Source organism: Lissotriton vulgaris, chromosome 7 (assembly GCF_964263255.1).
Source record: "Lissotriton vulgaris chromosome 7, aLisVul1.2, whole genome shotgun sequence".
NCBI lineage: Eukaryota > Metazoa > Chordata > Amphibia > Caudata > Salamandridae > Lissotriton > Lissotriton vulgaris.
In genome coordinates, this window is record NC_141695.1 from 470,238,031 (window position 1) to 470,259,347 (window position 21,317).

General features: G+C 43.5%; 1 protein-coding gene across 2 annotated transcripts in view; it reads left to right on the forward strand.

Annotated features, from left to right (window-relative positions):
* The first annotated feature begins 8,845 nt into the window (after positions 1 to 8,845).
* The window catches only part of LOC147701892 (E3 ubiquitin-protein ligase TRIM39-like), a 227,115-nt gene continuing 214,643 nt past the window's right edge, over positions 8,846 to 21,317 (forward strand). The window contains exon 1 of one of the 2 annotated variants that reach the window (XM_086930520.1): positions 8,846 to 9,425. In XM_086930520.1, the coding sequence (XP_086786646.1) occupies positions 9,006 to 9,425 (420 nt within the window). In that variant the 5' untranslated portion in view covers positions 8,846 to 9,005. The remainder of the gene's footprint in view (positions 9,426 to 21,317) is intronic. The other variant, XM_086930521.1, reaches the window with a different exon arrangement.

Consider the following 21,317-nt stretch of genomic DNA (forward strand, 5'->3'; position numbering starts at 1 on the left):
CACATACAAAGAAAGATACTAAAGTTTTGAAGATCCGACTGACCTTCGCAAGTTTATCCACTCCCATAAAGGAGAACAGATACAACTTAGCAAACCATGATAACTGTCTCTTTTCTCCTTAGTTTGTCTTAGTTGATTGTTTCCTATTATTGTCATTATGTTGATTGTCTGTGGTTTTGTTTCTATTACTTGTTAACCATTTCCTCATCAATGCCCCTTTGCTTTTCAGGTGTGCCTTCCTTGCCCTACCTGGTGCCGCCCCTTCATATGTTGCCCTCATGTATGCCCTACGTTTGCTGTATTGTTCCTTGGCCCCGCTCCTCCCTACTGTATGGTATGCCCTCCGATTTTCCTTCCCTTTTTAGTATTTTTCATCATGTAATTCCTTATCTTACTTATCTAATTAGTTTCCCACTGTATACCCTCTCTTTTCTCTGTCCCATTTTATCACATTCCTTTCTCGATGCTCCTCTTTTGTGTGGCTGTTCTGTCTTTCGTCGCTCCCCTCCTCCACTAATGCTTTTTTTCTTGCATTGCTCCTTGACTAGGGTCTACGGTCTCTCTGTCATCTTTTTCTTGCTATCCATTCTGGTGGAGTTCTTTCCTCCACTGCCTTTTTCTCTTTTCTTCCCTCTGCTCCACTCTCTTTCCTTTTCCTGTTTCATTTTGGTTATTTTGCATCTCCTTACTTTCTATTCATCCATCTTTTCATTCTCTCTTCAAGTATCCTTCCATTTTTTTACATTCCACTCAATTCCTTACAACTGCTCCCATTCCCACTCCTATCTTCTTTCTCTTATTTCTGGATTTTTCTCTTCTCCTTTTATTTCAGCCTTTTTATTCTTTCCTTTTTATTCATTCTCATATATCTTGCTTTCTCTCATCTACTCAAGTTCATCTTCTTTCTCTTTCTTTCTTCATAATATTTTCTCTTTTAATCCTCTATTCTTTTTTACTCCTTTCTCATGAAAGGACTACACATTATAACTTGGAATGTTAAGGGATTGCGCAATCCCATTAAAAAGCATTGAGCGCTTTCACATCTTGCCAAATTGAACTGTCAAATTGCAATGCTACAAGAATCTCACCTTACAACCCAAGATATATCTATGTTACGCAAGTATTGGGTTGGTGAGATATGTTGTTCTCTTGCTGTTAATAACAAGAATGGTGTCATTATTTTGTTTCATAAGTTGTTAAATGTTGTTCTACATAATGAATATGCTGATACCAATGGTAGACAGTTAACAATCACCCTTTCTCTCTATGCAATGTTTATGGTCCTACTGGTGTTGATACTTCCTTTTGGGCTGACTTTTAAACTCACCTTTCCTCCCACTCTGCCAAACACTTAATTCTGTGTGGGGACTGCAACCAATTAATGGACCCCTTCCTTGACCGTAAATCTCAGTCTAGATATGTCCCTAACAGAATGCGAAAAGGTTTCTCCAAGACTATTACCAATAGGGGACTTATAGATGCTTGGCGCACTTCTCACCCTGATATCCTTGAATTCTCCTTTTTTTTCCCCCGTTCATAAGTCACACTCCAGAATTGATTACCTTTTCCTTACACAATCCGCACTCCAATACTTGAATAAGATAGAAATTGGCTCCAATTTCATATCTGACCATGCCCCTGTGATTCTAGATATGGATTATCCTTCTCCTTCCTCTGCTTCCAAAAGATGGCGCTTCAATAATTCTCTTCTTTTAGATTCTCAATTCTCTGAACAATTTCTAACCTTTTCTCAAGAATTTTTTCGACTTAATCTCTCCTCCATCTCACAATTTCATACTCGCTTTCAAAGCCTCAGCCAGAGGCTTTATTATCGATTATGTTTCACGTAAGAAAAAGAAAGCCCTTTCTTACTCCCTCTCGCTTCTTAAGCAAATTAAAGCTCTGGAGCATAAATATTTCACTGTTTCCTCTCCTGATATTTTACCTCTTCTTATTCGAACTGAGATGCAATATAATAAGCTTTCATGGGACTCAGCCAGTAACACTCCCCTTAAATGTAACTCTAAGATGTATAGTGGTTGCAACAAAGCCGGCTGATCCATAGCGAACTATTTAAAGATTAAGAAACAAAAGTCAAAAATTGTTTCTATTAAAGATCTTCGGCACTTTACACTTCTCTGACTCCTCCATTCTTGATTGCTTTTCTAAACTTTACACCTCCCTATATACACCTGACACCTCTTCTTCTTCTGACCTTTTAGACGCCTTTTTCCAATCCATTCCCAAATCACCTGATACTGTTCCGGATCTTCCCTCCTTAGATACGTCCATCTCTGCTGTGGAACTGGCTGAGGCGTTATCCTTTTGGCCTAAAGACAAAACACCAGGCTGCGACGGTTTCACGGTTCGATTTTTTCTACATTTTAAAGATCTTCTGATCACTCATCTATTGTCACTTTTAGACTCCTTTCTATCTTCTGGTGTTTCTCAGGACTCCTTCATGCAAGCAATGCTCTGCCTTATCCCAAAAAAGGATAAAGACCCTACCCTGTGTAAGAACTATAGACCAATTTCCCTCATTAATACCGACTGCAAAATTTACGCTAAGCTCCTCGCCCTTCGTATTAATAAAGTTATACCGGATTTAATTAACATATATCAATCAGGCTTTGTGAAAGGTCGTTAAATTACAGATAATTCTCGCACTTTCCTCAATATCATTCATCTTGCCTCAAAAATCTCACTCCCCCCTTGCAGCTATCACCCTCGACGCTGAAAAAGCCTTCAACAGGGTAAGCTGGGACTTCATTTTTGGCTCTTTAGGATGGCATGGCTTTAGTTCCACTTTTATTGAATTGATTAAGGTATTGTATTCCGCTCCGACCACTTCCGTTTGGGTTAATGGTTGTCAATCCAGTTATTTCCCTCTTCTTCGAGGTACCATACAAGGTTGTCCGCTTTCTCCCCTTCTCTTCATTCTTGCCCTTGAACCGTTTCTAGAAACTATTAGACGCTCCAAATCATATACAGGTTTTCAATTTCGGAATGTTGACATTAGATTCACTGCATACGCCGACGACATCCTTCTTTTCATCTCAAATCCATCTGTTTCTCTACCAGCATTTTTAGGTTTCGCCTCGCCGAAAGCTGCGTAGCAGACTTTCGCGCAGGGCGAAATCTTTTGGGTTACAGTATGGCTGTTTGTCCCGCCTCTGTTTCCCATTGGCTAGCTCCATAAATGGAGGCTAGCCATTGGAAAACAGAGGTGTCCGTCATTCTGCGAGGCGACTCGTGGGCGTTCCCGAGAATTTTTCTCATCCGGCCCCTTTTAGGACGTCAGTGCAGCGGGGTTTATTTTTTTGTTTGTCCATGTTTATTTTGGTCATTCCGCGGTCGACCGCCGCCGGAGGAAGTCCAGGTCCAGGTGAGTGCTTTCCGTGTGCCCATTCGTTCCCGCACCCCCCTCCCGCTGTCCGTCTTCCCGTTCCTGCCCCCCCTCCCGCAGTTCGTGTCCCTGTTCCCGCCCCCCCTCCCGCTGTCCGTTCCCGCCCCCCTCCCGTGTCCGTGTGCCCGTAGGTGCTTGTTGTCAATGACATGGAAAGGTGTTATTTCCGTGGCGGTCGGTTGTGAACTACAACCACCAAGCAACCTCGAACGCGGACATGTTCAGTAAATTATTGTTTTAAAGGCAGAGATATTAGCGGCCGTTTAATTTGACCTCCAGTTCTCTCCTCTTTAAGCATTATTTTTCCTACAGCGGAGTTCTTTATTTCATTTTCAGTGCTTTTCTTTTTCCTTCCAACAACTGGACCATTTCTCCGTCAGTCAGAGAATGCGGTATGTCCATGAGACCGTAGGAGCAGATGCCCAACTACATCCCTTTCGCTGATGGGAAATACACTCACGTGCAGTCGGTAACACTGGCTGTAGACCCCTGTTGAAGCTGGCATTTCAGATTGTTTTTCGTTTATTTGATATATTGGAGATCAACGAGTCAGATACAATATGTGCTAGTCAGAACGCATTTCTATTTTTTTTGAATTCATGCATAATATTTTTGCACGTGTTTCAGTATTTCTTTCTCCTTGTAAACGTGTATGTACACTATTCTTTTGCTTTCCAGTACTTTGGACATTCTATACAAAAAGTAATGTATTTTGTCGCTTGTGACCTTGGTTTTCTAACACCAGGAGGTGGGAGCGCATTGCTAGGATATCGTAAATGTGCACCTCTGAATGTGACCCCTCCCCTAACGCCAGATTGAGTGGTTATTGCTGTACAACACAATGGAAACCCCGCTCCCTCCCCTATACCTCTGACGCAATCCTGGACTGCCCTACTCGAGTTGACACGCTTGTAGGAGGCACATCGTGAGTAGTCACTACGCCGAAAGGGAGAAAGCTGGGATCGAGCCAGAGACTGGGTGAGTACCAGAATACAAGGTAGGACTTTGTCCAATGCAGAGATCCCAGATAGTTTTTAAGTACAATTTGAGTCTTTTAAGCCAAAAGTTGGCTAAGACTGAAACTGCTTCAAGGTATTAGATACGCAAACTCTGAGCAGGACTTAAAGTACTTGAGATCGTGACTGTGCTCAAAGGTTTGAGGATCTCACCCTAGCAATGCGACCTAGTGGGTTTGACATCAAGTCTGCTGCATCCGTAGGTGAGACTTCAGATTGAGACTACGTGATGAGTATAGTAGCAAGATCTAGGGTGTATGAAACTGAGCCAGACTGCTTAAACATGTCAGCGAGGAATCTATTTAAACGTTGTAATTAATTAGATTGAGCGTGTTTGAAGAATAGATAAGGCCGTCATTATTGATATACCAATTGTGGTCGAAAGGGGCTTCTTTTCATTCGACCCCTCCCCCTCCCGTTTCTCCTCATAATTTCCACGCTATTTGACAGCTCCCCCATTGTATTTCCTGATATTTACAACATTTTCCTCGTTGTCTATTTATTTCACACTTTTCTCATGAAACTAGGTGTCCTAAAATGCGACACTTGAAGCTTATTCTAAGATGCCCGAATGTATGTGTTTGACAGTGCGTGCAGTGTCAGGCATTCATCAACTGACAGCGGTTTCAGATACCTGAGTGAAACTGCGCTCCCGTATTTGAAACTTGCACCCAATGTGCGCTTCTGTGCTCCATATTTGGAGGAGGGTACTCCATACAAAAGTAGGCATAGATAGTTAATAGGGTATTAGGTGGAAGCAGGCGACCAAGCGTTTTCATATCGGTATTATAAAATGCGCACATCATATTTTAATAACGCTGGTTAAGGAGCTGGCCCTCCGAACTCCGCAACCTGTTTAGCTGCGTTTGACCTGGCATCAGTAACAGTGACGTTTCACGCAAATAAACGTTTGTGCAAAAGTTGCATGAGTTGTGAGTGCAGAGTTGGGAGTGCAGAGTGACTAGGGAGTGCTAGGGAGTGCAGAGTGACTAGGGAGAGCTAGGGAGTGCAGAGTGACTAGGGAGAGCTATAGAGTGCAGAGTGACTAGGGAGAGCTAGGGAGTGCAGAGTGACTAGGGAGAGCTAGGGAGTGCTGAGTGCTAGGGAGTGCAGAGTGACTGCAGAGTGCTAGGGAGTGCTAGGGAGTGCAGAGTGACTGCAGAGTGCTAGGGAGTGCTAGGGAGTGCAGAGTGACTGCAGAGTGCTAGGGAGTGCTAGGGAGTGCTAGGGAGTGCAGAGTGACTGCAGAGTGCTAGGGAGTGCAGAGTGACTAGGGAGTGCAGAGTGACTAGGGAGTGGCTAGGGAGTACAGAGTGACTAGGGAGTGCAGAGTGGCTAGGGAGTGCTATGACTGCAGAGTGCTAGGGAGTGCTAGGGACTACAGAGTGACTGCAGAATGCTAGGGAGTGCTAGGGAGTGCAGAGTGACTGCAGAATGTTAGGGAGTGCTAGGGAGTGCATAGTGACTTCAGAATGCTAGGGAGTGCTAGGGAGTGCAGAGTGACTAGGGAGTGCAGAGTGACTAGGGAGTGGCTAGGGAGTGCTAGGGACTGCAGAGTGACTGCACAATGCTAGGGAGTGCTAGGGAGTGCAGATTGACTGCAGAATGCTAGGGAGTGCTAGGGAGTGCAGAGTGCTAGGGAGTGCAGAGTGCTAGGGAGTGCTAGGGAGTGTGAGGGAGTGCAGAGTGCAAGGGAGTGCAGAGTGACTAGGGAGTGCAGAGTGACTGCAGAGTGCTAGGGAGTGCTAGGGTCTGCAGAGTGACTGCAGAATGCTAGGGAGTGCTAGGGAGTGCAGAGTGACTGCAGAATGCTAGGGAGTGCTAGGGAGTGCAGAGTGACTGCAGTATGTTAGGGAGTGCTAGGGAGTGCAGAGTGACTGAAGAATGCTAGGGAGTGCTAGGGAGTGCTAGGGAGTGCAGAGTGCAAGGGAGTGAGAGGGAGTGCAGAGTGACTAGGGAGTGCAGAGTGACTAGGGAGTGCAGAATGACTAGGGAGGGCTAGGGAGTGCAGAGTGCTAGGGAGTGCAGAGTGACTAGGGAGTGCTAGGGACTACAGAGTGACTGCAGAGATTAAGCTAATGGCAATGTAAATGACAATGCCATTTATTTATCTGTTTTCAAAACCAACACATGAATACAAATTGTGTCATTTACAATGCCAATAGCTCTAACTTTTCCAAAGGCGAAACCATTGCATTGTAAATGCGTGTTCTCTCTTTTAAACAATTATTCTACTGTCTCCGGCTACAAATTGAATATTGATAAATCTGAAATTTCACCCCTCAACAAATTCTGTCTCCCCTCTATGTTCACCGTCTCTGGTTTTGCATGGTCTTCTTCTTACATTAAGTGTCTTGGCATTCTCTATTGCAATAACATTAAGGACGTTTTTAAAGATAATCTTACCGAAATTTGTACAAAGACTTTGGCCCTTATTGATAGTTGGTCTCCCCTTTTTCTCTCCTGGTGGGGTAGATTGGCCACAATTAAAATGATGCTTCTCCCCATTATTAATTTCTATCTCTCTATGCTTCCCATATCCCTTCCTAATACTTTCTTTCGTACCATTAACACTATTCTCATCAAATTTTTGTGGAACAATCGCAAATCCAGACTGTCACTAGCTCGACTTCAACTCCCTAAAGATTTAGGGGGTGTTAATTTTCCCAATCTTAAAAGATATCACTCTGCCTTCACCTTGAAACAAATATGGACATTCCTTTCTGATTCCGCCTCCTCCTCTTGTACGGCATGGAGTGCTTTGGAACAGGCCCAATATTCTCCCTTTTCTCTTCTTTCTGACATTCAAATTACTCTACCTCCTACACGTATGTCCTTCCCTACTTTCGTTCATTCTAAAGCTTTGGCTCTTTCTTCGTTTCGCAGTCATCCCTCTTTTCACGCTCTCTCCACGAATATTCCTCTTTGGTATAATAAACACTTCAAGATTAATAATCGTGCTTTGTTTTGGAAGGAGTGGATTGATAAAGGCATTTTTACCCCTCAACACCTGATGAAAGATGGTACCTTTTTGCCCTTTTCTGCCCTTCAATCCCTCTATCATATCTCTTCACAGCATGCTTCTCACTACAATACACTCACTGATATTCTTGCTAGTTATTACGCTCCTTTGCGCTCCAATCCCACTACCTCTTCTGACCTATTCCCTCTCCAATTCCTATTGATAGAACTTCAATGGGAAAAAGACCTATATCTTGACCTTCCTATACATACCTTTGGTCCAGAATTCACACTACTTCCCGCTCTGCCAGCACAACGCAAACTCTATATTATTTTTATAATAGATTGTTTCTGACCCCTTGTGACCTCCACCGTTTCCGTTTATTAGATTCCCCTAAATGTTGGTCTTGTTCTCATGTTACTGCGGATCTTATACATATGTCTTTTCATTGCCCTCGCACTAACAGCATGTGGATCGCTATTTGGGTCAAACTTAACGATATCCTTCAACTTAATGTGCCCTTTCATATCAACCATATTTTCCTGGGCAGTCTTTCCCCTGTTTTCGCTAATCATAAAGATGTAGATTCTTTCATTACCCTTTTCTTAGCAATTTCCTTTCAAATTATTACTGTTAACTGGAAGGATACTTCTAATATTTCTTTCCAAGCATGGTGGAATTTATTATGCCATCATCACAGAATGGATAGAGCTTATGCAAACTCCACCTTCTTGTTAATTAAGAGAGATTTATTGTGGTTACCTTTAACTACCTTCTTATCTAGAAAGTTAAAATTAATTTTGTAATTATACATTTTTATTGTTCACTTTATGCATAACTCTTGATTTAATGATGTTTCTTCTCCTCTCCTCTCCTCTCCCTTTCTTCTTTTTTCTTTTTTGTTCTCTCTCTTTTTTTCTTCTTTTCCCTTTCTTCTTCTTTCTTCTTCTCAGTTAAAATTCTCCAAAATGCTTTTTCACTAAGTATTGTTTTCTTTGATTGGACATTTTGTCAATTTGCTTAGTCTTACATTCCAAGTTTTTATTTGCTCCTATTATGATACCAATTTACACTGATAAAAAAAAAACATTTACACTGATATTCTACATTGTTCTACATTGTTTTACAACCACAATAAACCATTTTAAACTTAAAAAAAGAATTGATGAAGATTACTTTAGGTAATCCAGAAATATAGTTAATGACTCTGCAGTATTTTTTAACATGAATTGCATTGTTTTCATATAGAAATAAACATTCATATAAATATCAGATTAGAATGAAGCCGGTAAGAGAAGCTGATTTAAGAAGTAGGCATACAAATTTGATAAGAAATCTATGGTCTGGTTGGACATTTCGAACGTCACGAGGCAACTTATGAGTTGTCACAACACGTTGTTGAACTATTTATTTTAGTTGTGTTTGTTATGATTAAATAGTTGGTGCATGTGACCAGGAAATAGAGACGGAGTGGGAGGAGCTGATGCGGGTGGAAAGGGAGTTTTCATACAATGCTCGTTCAATTGGAAAAAAAGGAGCTGCCTATTCGCAGCGTTTCCTCCCAAAATCCGAATGAAGTGAAAGTGAAACTTACAGCATTGTAGTTCTTCTGCACGTAAGTATGGCGACGGCGGAGACCAACCCGATGGAGAGTCTGGAGGAGGAGGCTACCTGTCCCGTCTGCTTGGACTATTTCAATGACCCGGTGAGCACCGAGTGCGGGCACAACTTCTGCCGGGCATGCATCTCTCAGTGCTGGGACGGAGCAGACAGCCAGTACCCCTGTCCCGAGTGCAGGGAGATGTGTGCCCCGGAAAGCCTCAAAGCGAACAGGCAGCTGAAGAACATCGTGCGTATCACCCAACAGCTGGCACTTCAGGCAGCGAGGTCGCAGGAGGCTGGCCTGTGTGCCAAGCACGACGAGAAGCTGAAGGTGTACTGCAGAGACGACATGGCGTCAATCTGTGTTGTCTGCAGCCTGTCCACTGACCACAGATCGCACATGGTCATTCCCATGGAGGAGGCCGCTCAGGAGTTTAAGGTATGGAATACTTTATTCGGAGGTCTAAAGAAGCCCGTAATTGCAGTGCTGACAAGCATTCTATGACATCTTGTGCTTGTTTTGATCTTTTAGTTAGCCTGCCTGTGCATTCTGGGATTTGTAGTTTCGCTTTCCCATTAAATATGTGCAGCTGCCGATGATGAACAGTGGTGCGGTGGCATTCATAGATAGCTTCCTCAACCTGCATGGATTAAGTATAGGTATTCTACCAGGGAAGTTGGAGTGAGCGCCCCCCCCCACCCCTCCAAAAAATTGCCGATATTGTGCATTTTACGAATACATTCTCTAAAAGAGACCCTTTATTGGTAGTTCTGAAGGGACACAACAAAGTGTGTTAAACTAGCTGACTCTTTCTTGGAATCCTAAAACAGAGCAAACGGTGACAACATTGTGTATGTATCTGGACCATGTTCCCCAAAAGTTAGATATATTGCAGTAAGCCTTCAAAACAGTTCATCCTCTAGTCTAATATACAGTTTTACTCGCCCGCTTAATTCCCCCAGGCATTCATAGCACCGTTCCAGAATTGCCAGGGTGTGAAATTAAAGTTATAAGATCGCACAGTCTCTAGCTGAGAACAGCAAAGCGAAACCTCAGGTTAATCATAGGTTATACCAATTTTACAGCCTGTGTGTGGTGTCTGTACCAGATAAATTCTCTAGCAGAAAAACTTTTCCATCATTGAGATGAAATCACTGCATGAGTTAAGAACAAACAGCGAGAGAATCAAACTGCCCAATCAAAGAACACCAGGAGTAAGTGTTCCTCACTCCGCATGAATAATACATCAAGGATCAGCCTTAAATGATCATGGAAATGCAAGAATGTCCCTGCATATCAGTGTGTATTTTATTCTACACTTTCCACATTTTCCTCCTTCTTAGGCAGGAATGTCCCCTGCATGGAATACAGTTACGTTCCATGCCCTGTGTGCCGACAATGGGAATATCTGACCATGGTATTTAGTCCCTGCCTCATGCTATTCCACTGTGTGCACAAAGGCCTAGGCATACCCTCGTCTTTCGATGGGTTCTGGACTTGTGGACATGGAGGGGCTCACCAGGTAATCCGTCATATTGACAGGAGGACTGTTTTTTTTTTATGTGTTGCAATTTTTAGGTCTCGCCTATTCAGCGCCCATGCATTGCATAAGAAAGAGACCTTTAGCTATCGGCACAGCTTTGCGGGCAAAAACATGCACGCGTTGCATTGCTTTGAATGGCAACGTGTGCACGTTTGGCGATTCCCTTGCCGGAGCGAGCAGCAGCGCCATATGTTAGCAATAATCACGCTTTGCTGCTCGCTCCCGCAAGGGAATCGGCACAGACCCCCTCCTCTCTCCCCTCCCCCTGCTGCAGCGCAGGCGTGCTTGATTTCTTTTTTTGCAGCTTTTCCTTGTTTTAATAGGGTCGAGGCGCTACATCTGAACAGTCTAGTGCAGCCTGGAAAGCGCTGGTGTATGCGTGGCCCTGTGGTCTGATCCTAGGTCTTTCGCTTGGAGCTGGTGGCCATACATCAGATTTCCCAGGTTCTGGCGTGCCATCTGGTATTGATGGAGCTGTTAACATGATATGGGGGATCCCCGTCCATTAGTTATTGGGTCTGGGTCCCTTGCCCAGACTAGCATCTCTTGATGCAAAACTCAGGCTGAAGTTGAAACGATATGAGAAAGTCTCATTTCGGTGTGGTATACAGACCATCCCAGACCGAGCACTCTCCCTGCAGTGAGGTGCTGAATATTATCTGTATAAGAGTTCCACTCTTTATTCTTTCACTCGCTGTTAAAATTTAAAGTTTGCATTTCAAAATACACTAAGATGTAGATTTGGAATAACAACCCTTTTAGTTCTGGTTGTAATTTCGAATGAAGCAATGCATAGCTTGTTTGAAAGAATTGGCGAATTCTGGGGACTGAACTCCCCTTTACCCCACTCATGATGCTCAGATTGATTTCCAGGTTCCTATGCCCAGATGCATCAAGCATTTTTGGAGTCGCAAACGGTGCGATTCCTTAAAATCGGCCGTTTGCGATTCCAAAAATGCTTTTTGATATGCATCATTAGTTTTTGTACAAAATCGCTAATTTTGCGATTTTCTTAAATGCGATTGCATTTAAGGAATCGCAATTTTGCGATTCCTTAAATGCAATGCATCATTTAAAAAAAAATTGCGAATTTCAAAATTGCAAGTGCAAATTACCACGAGTTTGAACCTCGTGGTAATTTGCAAAATTGTTTAAAAATGCATTTTTTAAACTGTTAAGGTACAGACACACATGTGTGTATGTAACTTATAGCTAAAAGTGCATTTCATGGGTGCAGGGGGGGGGGTCATTTGGACCCCCCTCTCCACCCTTGAAATGCTTTGTTGAATTGCGATTTTGAAATTGCGAATTCACAATTCCCATTCATTCCTATGGGCATTTCAGCCCATAGGAATGAATGGGAATTGCGAATTCGCAATTTCAAAATCGCATTTTTTATGCGATTCGGTAAAAATTGCGATTTTTACCGAATTGCAAAAAAAATGCGAAAACAATGATGCATACCATTTTGCGAATCCTAATTTGCGATTCGGTAATTTTCGCAAATTAGGAGACGCAAAAAAGTAGTTTGATGCATCTGGGCACTAGTGCGTTGCGGACCGGGCACCCCTGGCAGTGATTCAGTCTGGCAGCAGCCGGTATCTCGAGGCACGGACCCTCCCTAGGTCTTAGTGCGGGACGCAGAAATCCAATCGGCCTCCTCCACTTCCTGCACGTGCACCCTCTCTGCTCTCACCTACCACTGCTTCTTATTTCCAGGAAACTGCCTTGCCTACCCGTGTTCCTTTCTCTCTGACAAAGCTCTAAAAGCAGTCAGTGTCTACTGCCCCGGGCAGGGCTGCAGACGGGCATTGAATGTGCTCTCAGCAGACCCTGCAACCCGCCCACCCTCATGCCTTACCTCTGCTTAGTCTACAAGGACGGCAGAGCGTGCTGCAAGAACAGGTGGCGCTGTCCACCCTGCATTTCATTTAGACGCACTTAGCTAGATCCAAACTGCCCTATCACAAAGCCCGCAGAATGGCTTACCCACAGAATTTTACAGGTGGTCTGGAGAGGAGATGGTTGATGTCTTACATGCACACTGACTTCCGGGAGGCAGAATAGATGTTTTCCCTCGGAACCCTATCCAATAAGGTGGTGATTGCAGTCTTACCCAAACCTGGGAGAGACCCTTTACTGTGTGGCAGTTAGAGGCCCATCTCCAAACTAAACTGAGACATTAAAGTCTGAGTAGGGCTCTCCCCTCTCTGATCCACCACACACAAATAGGCTACCGACCAGGCTGTTCCTCCAGATATCATCTTTGCCCAGGACCTCCCAATGGATGTGTTGGCTCTCTCCGTTGATGCCAAAAAGGTGTTCGACTGCATTGAATGGGACTACCTATTTGCTACAATGAAACGCTTTGGCCTGGTAGACCAATTCATTGTCAAGATGCGGTTGCTGTATGACTGCCCCACTGCCAAGGTTCACTGTTGGGGATTCCTGCCCAACTGTTTTCCGATTCGGAAGGGAACACACCAGGGGTGCCCACTCTCTCACCACGCCTATTCCTCTTGGCTATGGAACCCATAGCTTCTATCACCCGCAACTCTGCCAGCATAGTGGGTGTCCCACTCATAACCGGCCACACCAAGATATATCTCTATGCAGATGACGTCCTGCTTACTCTAACTGATCTTAAACGATCCCTCCAGGCGTTGCTGGATGTCGATGATGACTTGTCGATCCTCTCTGGCTATAAAGTAAATTGGGATTTGGTCCACAGAGGCGGCAGTCGGGAGTTGCCCACAACCATAGCCATTTAGGAGTAAGCTTTTTGGACGAGAAGCAGCCCAGCCTTAAAAGGCTTAGTTTCCTTTTGTAATGGTCCCTTAAGCATTCTTTCAAATATTCCTGAGGTTTTAAGTAGGTATATGACGGCAAAACGATCCAGGCATGGTTTTTGCCAGCCACTGCTGCTTTATCCATGAGTAATGATGCTTGTTTGACTGCTTTCTTGGTTATCAGCTTGAAAGCGGAATAAGTCATGGGCGAAAACCAGGATTCTTCCAGTTTTAATGCCCCGAGAGCTTGCCTCAAGATCTTGTGTGTTGAGTCTGGTTGCCCGGCCTGTTTTTCAACTTCTGACCAGCGAAGGTGGGCCAGGGATTCATCTGCTGCGTCCCTCATGCGCCAATAATATTTGGCGAGTGCTCCTTGTCTAGCCGGGAGCTGGTTAGTAAGATCGAACTCCAAACGAATTTGAGCTTGAGAGATGTGGCGCGGAATTAAGAAAAGATTTTTAAACAGCCTGGATTGGGCGAGGTTTAACACTGCGGAGTCCCGGGTTGCCAGTAATTCTGAGCCGTATGTCAGTGATGGCAGAAATTTAGCGGCTACAATCTTAAGAATGTGGCCGGTGGAATGTCCGTTTAGTTGCTTTTTAACAGTTTTAAAAGCAAATTGAAGCTGCTTAGCTTTGTATTTCCCCTGTTCCAGGTGCTGTTTAAACTTTAATCGGTGGTCCAATAAGATTCCTAGGCATTTATTTTGGTCTACATGGGTTAGAGAAGTAGAATTTATCTTCCAGACAAAATTTTGTTTTTTCTTTCTAGAGCCGCAGAAGCATAGAATGTTTTTTTTTTTTAGATATATAGTCAATTGTGCGTTCAAGAGGTACTGCGACAGTTTGGAGATCAAGCGTTGTAAACCGATGGGGGTTTTTGACAGGAGCACAATATCGTCTGCATATTGAAGACTTATTATAGGTGAGTTGGCCAATTTTGGTGGATCTCCCTGAATGGTACGTAGGTCGCTTTCTAGGTCCGCGGTGTAGTATTAAAGAGGCTGGGGGCCAGTACGCAACCTTGTTTTAAGCCGTTGGTTGTATGGAATTTCCTTGTCAGGCGTCGACCATCTCCTTTTTTTCACTTGGACCCAAGTGTCTGAATAAAGCTCGATGATTGCTCCCAACAACTTTGGCGGCACGCCCCAGGCTTTCATTTTGGCCCAAAGAATGGATCTGGGCACTTTGTCAAAAGCCGCTTTTAGGTCCAGGAAACAGGTGTACAGCGGGGTGGAGTTGTAAATTGCTTTATTAACAAGGAGGGTTAACGCGGATAAATTGTTCAAGGTGCCCAGACCTGGCCGAAAGCCTGTTTGTGTCCAGGGGATTATCCCTGTACTACTCACCCAAGATTCCAATTCTACCAACAAGTTGGAAGCATAGATCTTAGCCTCCACATCTATTAAGGCTATTAGCCTATAGTTGTTAGGGTCTGAGCGGGACCCGGATTTGTGGATTGGATGAAGAATGCTGCCTCTCCATGATTCGGGAATATTCCCGGTTTTTAGACTGTGACCAAATAAGGGTGTAAGTTGGCTGGCCCAAAATGTTGGATCTTTCCTAAATAAGGCGTTGGGAAGCCCGTTTGGTCCAGGCGCTCCATCTGTTCTCAATGATTTTATGGTGTTTGAGACCTGCTTTAATGAGAACAATTCCATGTCTCCTGTATTCTTTGATGTCAGTAAATTCCCAATGATTTTTGGAACTGGCTTTGTGCTCAGGCTGGACCAGGGAAGCTCCTCTGGACGCTCGTCGTTATTATCCGTAGGTGAATTGTGCGAGGAATTATATAATAAGTCGATGTGACTACTCCAGAGCTGGTCCGTCATATCGGAGTTAAACTGGCGATGTTTGCCGTTTAGCATAAAGTTTATTTTTGTCCAAAAATCTTTTGAGTTCTTCAATTTACTTGCATGGAGTATGGAGCACGCTAGTTTTTCCCTGTGCAATCGCTTGGCCAGATTGATCTCTCTTTTTAGTTCTTTTTTTAGAGATTCGATTTTGTTCAGCGTGGTTTGTGATAACTGAGGGTCTATTTTACGTTCGGCCCTAAGGAATGCGTTTATTTGCCTTTTTAGTTGGCGCAGTTTTGGTGTGTACCATTCCCCGCCTCTTTTTCTTGTGGGTTTATGTCCTCTGTTGTTGGATTGGTGTTTCTTGTTGATCTCCGTTACAAAGTTTTCCCAAGTTTTAACTATGTCTCTTGATGTTTCAGCTGGTTGGAACAGTGTGTGGCATGACGCCATTAGGATAGAAAGATTTCCTTTGTTCCAGTTTAGCCGTTTTAGGTTAAAGATTTTTGTGTTCAAGGACAAAGGCACGGCCTTCTCCGACTTTATGGGTTGGATGGTCAGGATGAGGGTCTGTGGGAAATGATCGCTTTCTCCGCGTTACTGAATCTGGAAGTCACTGATTTGGTGGAATAGGTCGGGGTCAGCCAGGGTATAATCTAAGGTGGAGCCTGAGTTCTTGGAGACCCTCGTTAGGGCGGCTGGTCTGTCCAAATGGCATCTCCCATTTAGGGTGTACAGGTGAAGAGCTTCCAGTTCTGAGGCACATTTCCTGCCCAATGCACTTTGTCAGCATTGATTGCCCTGCCGTCGTTCAATATGAGTGGGGAGGGGTCCCTCCTGTCCACGATTTAGGTTCAGATTAAAATCTCCCGTTATAATCAAGTTTTTGCTTGGGTAGATTGATATCAGTGACTTGATTGTAGAGACTAGTTGTTTTATCCTTTTCCCTTTATGTTTTCCGCCGGGGTGCATATAGAGATTCACGATCAGGAGACCCAGGTTCGGGGAAATTTCCACTTTAATACATTGCATCCATGTAGAGTCTAAGTCGATGCAAGTTGGTGACCAGGTGAAATCTGTTGATGTGAAAATGGATAGGCCCCCTTTGGCCCTGCCGGAGCATCCATCCTTCTGGGCTGGAACTAAGAATTCTTTGTATCCCACTAGAGGCGAGTTTTTAGTCTGCCATGTTTCTTGAAACAATAGTATTTTGAATTGGGTTATAAACTCAATAAAGTCGTCTTCCCCCAGCTTCGCATTTAAACCATTGATGTTCCATGAGCAGATCATGCAGCCCTGCTTTTCCCCCGTTGTTGGGCTGCTGTCAGTTCAAACTACATTCCTATGTGATTGTGCTCGAGTAGTGTGTTGGGGCCTTTCGGCAATGTTGAACTAGTCAGTGTGTAAGGGTAACACCTAGCTCCTCCCTAACCAATAGAGTAAAAGTTTCCAGGGGTAATCCTACCCACTTTTGCAGCACTTCCTGTTTGCTCTACGTCAGACAGTCCCACAGTGAACCTTACTCCTAAAATCCAAGATGGGGTAACCCTTCCTACTTTGTGCTTAGACCATGTGTCCATCCAGATGTGCGACCAGGGGAATAAGCAGTCCACTCCTGTGTGCCCATGATAAACTAGTTTTAGGGGCAGCTTCCCTCTCACTGGATTTGGAGCAAGCCTCCCTAGTGTTAGCCTGGGGAATGAAGGCTTGCCACCCTACACGCAGGCTGTTGTCTCTGCCGATGGAACAGTTTTCATACCTTGGATTTGAGGGAAAAGACAGGCCAGTTGTGAATTCGCCAAATTGTGGCTAAGGCACGAAAAGTATAACTTTCTAAAAGTTATTTTCCCCATATATTTAACAAAAATCTGACCTCACCAAGTAATTTTATGTTTAATAAATATGAAAATCAGACTACTTTAGCTGGTTCCTGTCAAAATTACAAATTATAGTCTAGGATTCGTACATTGACATTTTCACCGATCCAGCTACAGCCCTACCAGTGAAAATAGCTTTTGGGGACTAGACACTGGAGGATCATGGCAACTTTCATTTCACTGACGATCCACTTTTAAATATCAGACACCCTACCTTGTGAGCAAGCAACAAGGTGTACTAAGAGGTGACTTATTAATGTCTAAAAGAGTTTCCCATCTATCAGAAAGAGTTATTGTGACAGATGTTTCAGCAGGTTTTCATGCTACTGCAGTCAAGCTACACATGATAGTCCCAAAGCTATGTTTTACTGACCAAATCCCTGGGTGGTGCAGACGTTCTGCAGTCTACCGGTGGCATTTATCTTCCAGGCCCTGGGTACATTTTCAACACCATATATCAGGGACTAGTAGACAAGGTAAATTTGTCAGTCGGGCAAGCCCAGAAAAACACATATCACAAAAACTGAGGCAAATCATGCCTAAGATGGTTATTTCCTACAGTACCTTGGTGCATGAGAAGATGAAATAGGTCCTGATGATTAGTAAGCAACTCACTTATGAGTGACCCACCTCGCAGATGCAATATTTGTCAGAAACGACTGAGGATGATCCTGCGAAATGTGCATTGCTGCTAACAGGATTAAGAAAGGTCTGGAACAGGACTCTAGGCAAAAGGAGGAGAATAACTCTTCATAGACTGGTTTCAAACTGGAAGGTGCAGTGTCTTGTTAGTTACCGATGACGTGACCCTTTTGGTTCGTGATGGACTCCTGAGTTTGCGGTTACACGCACAGGAATTAAGACGAGTAATACTGAACTCTGTGTGTGACGTATTCATTTATGAGTACCATGGGTGAGGAGAATGCTACAACTGGCGATGAATTGGGGGATACATAATCCGAAGATCAACTGTGCTCTCCTAGAGAGTTTACTATAGTTTAGCAAACTGCTCTTGCGTGCCATATGTGTCTCAATCAAAGTGAATTAACGACATTTGGCATATGTGGAGTCAAAGTGCCCCTCCAGCCAGTGTAAAGCATTTGAAGATAACAAAAGTCTCACTGAGAAGTTTATTCATCGTTGGCCAGAAATCTGTGAGTCAGAGCCTGAAAGAGGTAATGTGCCACTATGCAACACTGAGCTATAAATTGTATGGAACGATAACTCTAAAGGCAGAAATGCCCAGGTATAGAGAAGCGCTAGAAGCAGCGACCAAGAAGAGCAAGAAAAAACTATAGGCGAACATAGCCAAATACAGAACAGTGTTAAAGGCAGTGAAAGCCAGGTACCATGCAGAAAGGTATTTGTATTGGTTATTTGTAGAGCGCAACTATCGCTCCGGAAGGAGCATCCTGGCGCTAATAAAACAAAGTGCATACAATTGCAGGTTCAGAGTTAAATGGCTGTCATTACGTACTCGTCTGGAAGATTGAAGATCCAGGTTTTCAGATGTTTCCTGAACTGGTTTTCTTGAGTCAGCAATCTAAGGTGTTTGGGCATTGCATTCCAGGCCTTGGAAGACAGGAAGGTTAGGGTCTTACCCCCCTTAGTTTTGAAGTTGAATTTGGTCAGTTTAATGAGGTTTTCTCCTGCGGATCGTAATGTCCTAGTTGGATTGTAATGGGGGAAACGCTTAATGAGATACTTCGGGCCGGCGCCATTGAAAGCTCGAAAGGCAACAATCAGGATTTTAAATAAGATCCTTTTGTGGAGGGGCAGCCAATGCAAAGTCTTTAAGGCAGCTGACGCTGAGGATTTCCTTGGCAATTTGAGGACAAGTCTGGCCGCTGCGTGTTGTACACTCTGGAGTTTTTTTAGTGTGGTTTTCTTAACGCCGGCCATCAAGCCATTGCAGTAATCCAAGCGTGCGAGGATTAGGGCCACAGTGACAGCTTTTCGTGAGTCGATGGGCAGGAAGTCAAAAAATTTCTTTAAGGATTTGATGATGCTAAAGCAACTTCCTGCGACATTCCTCACATGTTGATCAAATGAAAGCTCGGTGTCAAATAAGACCCCTAGATTTCTTGCTGATGACACAGTTTGTGGGGGAGCGGGAGAGTCTTCGGGCCTCCATTTGCTGGGACAGAAATGTTGGGACTTTCCCATAGGAAGAATCTCTGTTTTATTGAAATTGCATTTAAGATGTTTTTTATCCATCCAGAGAAACACATCCTTCAAACAGTTTTGTTCAGCATTGGTAGAGTTCCTCTCAAGAGGAACAATGAGCTGAGTATCATCGGCATACAATGTTACAAGTATGCCGTATGATTCAATGAGGGAGATGAGAGGAACCATGTAAATATTGAACAGGAGTGGGCTCAGAATAGAGCCCTGAGGAACTCCTGACAAAACCTTTTTTTCCTTGGAAAGGAAAGGGCCTAATGCAATTGTTTGTGATCTCTCCGTTAAAAAAGAGATAATCCATGTCAATACTACTCCTGAGATTCCGATATCTTTAAGTCTCCCTATCAGTATTGTATGGGAGATGGTGTTGAACGCCGCTGTGAGGTCTAATAAGATTAGAACAGCCTTCTTTCCTTGGTCCTGCAAGATTTTTTTGGAGTCAGTAAGTTCAATCAGGGCTGTTTCTGTGGAATGGCTTGGCCTAAAACCCGATTGTTGAGGATGCAAGATATTGTTGGTCTCTACGTATCTTTTTAATTCTTTATAAACCATCTGTTCTGTAATCTTGCCCAGAACTGGGAGAAGTGAGATTGGGCGTAAATTGGCCAGCTCTGTAGGGGGTTTGTTGGGTTTTTTCATCAGTGGTTTTACGACTGCCTGTTTCCATTGGCGTGGGACTATGCCTGTATTAAGGCATAGAAAGGTGAAGAAAAGCTACAAGAAACAAAACTAGTATTTACTGTAAAGCAGGAAGCTGGTGTTGTGTGTCTGGTGATTGGCCTAGACGATCCCAGTTCAAGAACTGAGCTGATACTTGTGGACGGTACAGAGTCAAATGCACATCAAGCCCTGTCTGAATAGCAAATACTTTCCATGACAGTAGCAAGAGGTGCGAGGTACACAGCTGCCGCCTTCTTGAAACAACCACCACCATTAAATACTGCTAACAAACTGAATATTGGTGGCAGATGGACTATCTGGATAGAAATGATTGATGATTTCATCGATGCATTGGAAGTAAAGTACAACAAAAAGATTGTCAAATATCTTAAAAAATGTACTTCTATGCTGAATGTCGCTTACGAAAATATATATTTTCAGTCAGGAACTACAGTGAGCTGGTGAAACAATCAGCAAATTTGTTTAGAGACTTGATACTCTCATCAAACACTAAATTCAATGATGAAAAAGCTATACATCTAAGAGTTTTTGATGGCTGTGTGTCAAATTCGTTTAGAGGAATAATGCTGAGAGAAACCCTTAGTCTTGAGCGAGTGCTAATGGCTGCCAGAGCTGAGGAACATGCTGATCTATAAGCTGCTAATATGGAGGCCGGAGGTGCCCATAATGAGTCAGTCATGAATGTGAAAAGTAAACAGAAACACCAAGCTAAGGACACAAAGTGATGTCTCCACAGAACATGAGACTGTGTTTAGATGTGGATTTTCATTTCCACACAAAATTAAATGTCCCACCATTGGACAAGTATGCCAAGGTTGTGGGAATGAGAACCATTTTGTAACGGTTTGTAGGACAAGGAAAAGCGAAGTGTGCCACTAGAATAAAACAAAAAAGCTGCATAAATGTTCCAGAAGTGACGTTCTAAGCATGCCCACAAGGCCAAGCGGCAACACTAGCTGAGGCATAGCGACACCAAATGAATTTGTTCTTTATCTAAATCATCAACATCCAAGAGTTCCTCAATAAACCTACAGCTATTTCATTAAAACAAATAATTTGTGCAAAGATAGTGACATGTTGGAGCTGGAAGCTATTATTGCACATCGATCCTGGAAACAGCACATTCGGCCTCTATCATGTGACAATGCATATCAAAAATTTGAAATTTGAACTCTGCATTACTCAAGAAGGTATTGTCTTATGAGGTTTAAGAATTGTCGTACTGGAGAGTCTGCGACAACAAGTAATTAAAATGGCCCATTAAGGGCACCAGGGAATTGTTGGCACTAAACAAGCTCTCCGACATCTATTTTGGGTTCCTTTTTTTAATGAGCGAGTTAAAGGCTTGTCATTTGTGCAATTGCTTATCCCCCAAAACCACTCAACATACCTTGAAAATGTCTGAATTACCAAAGCATGTGTTGGAGAGAATCGTGACAGATTTCTTTGGTCCTCTTGACA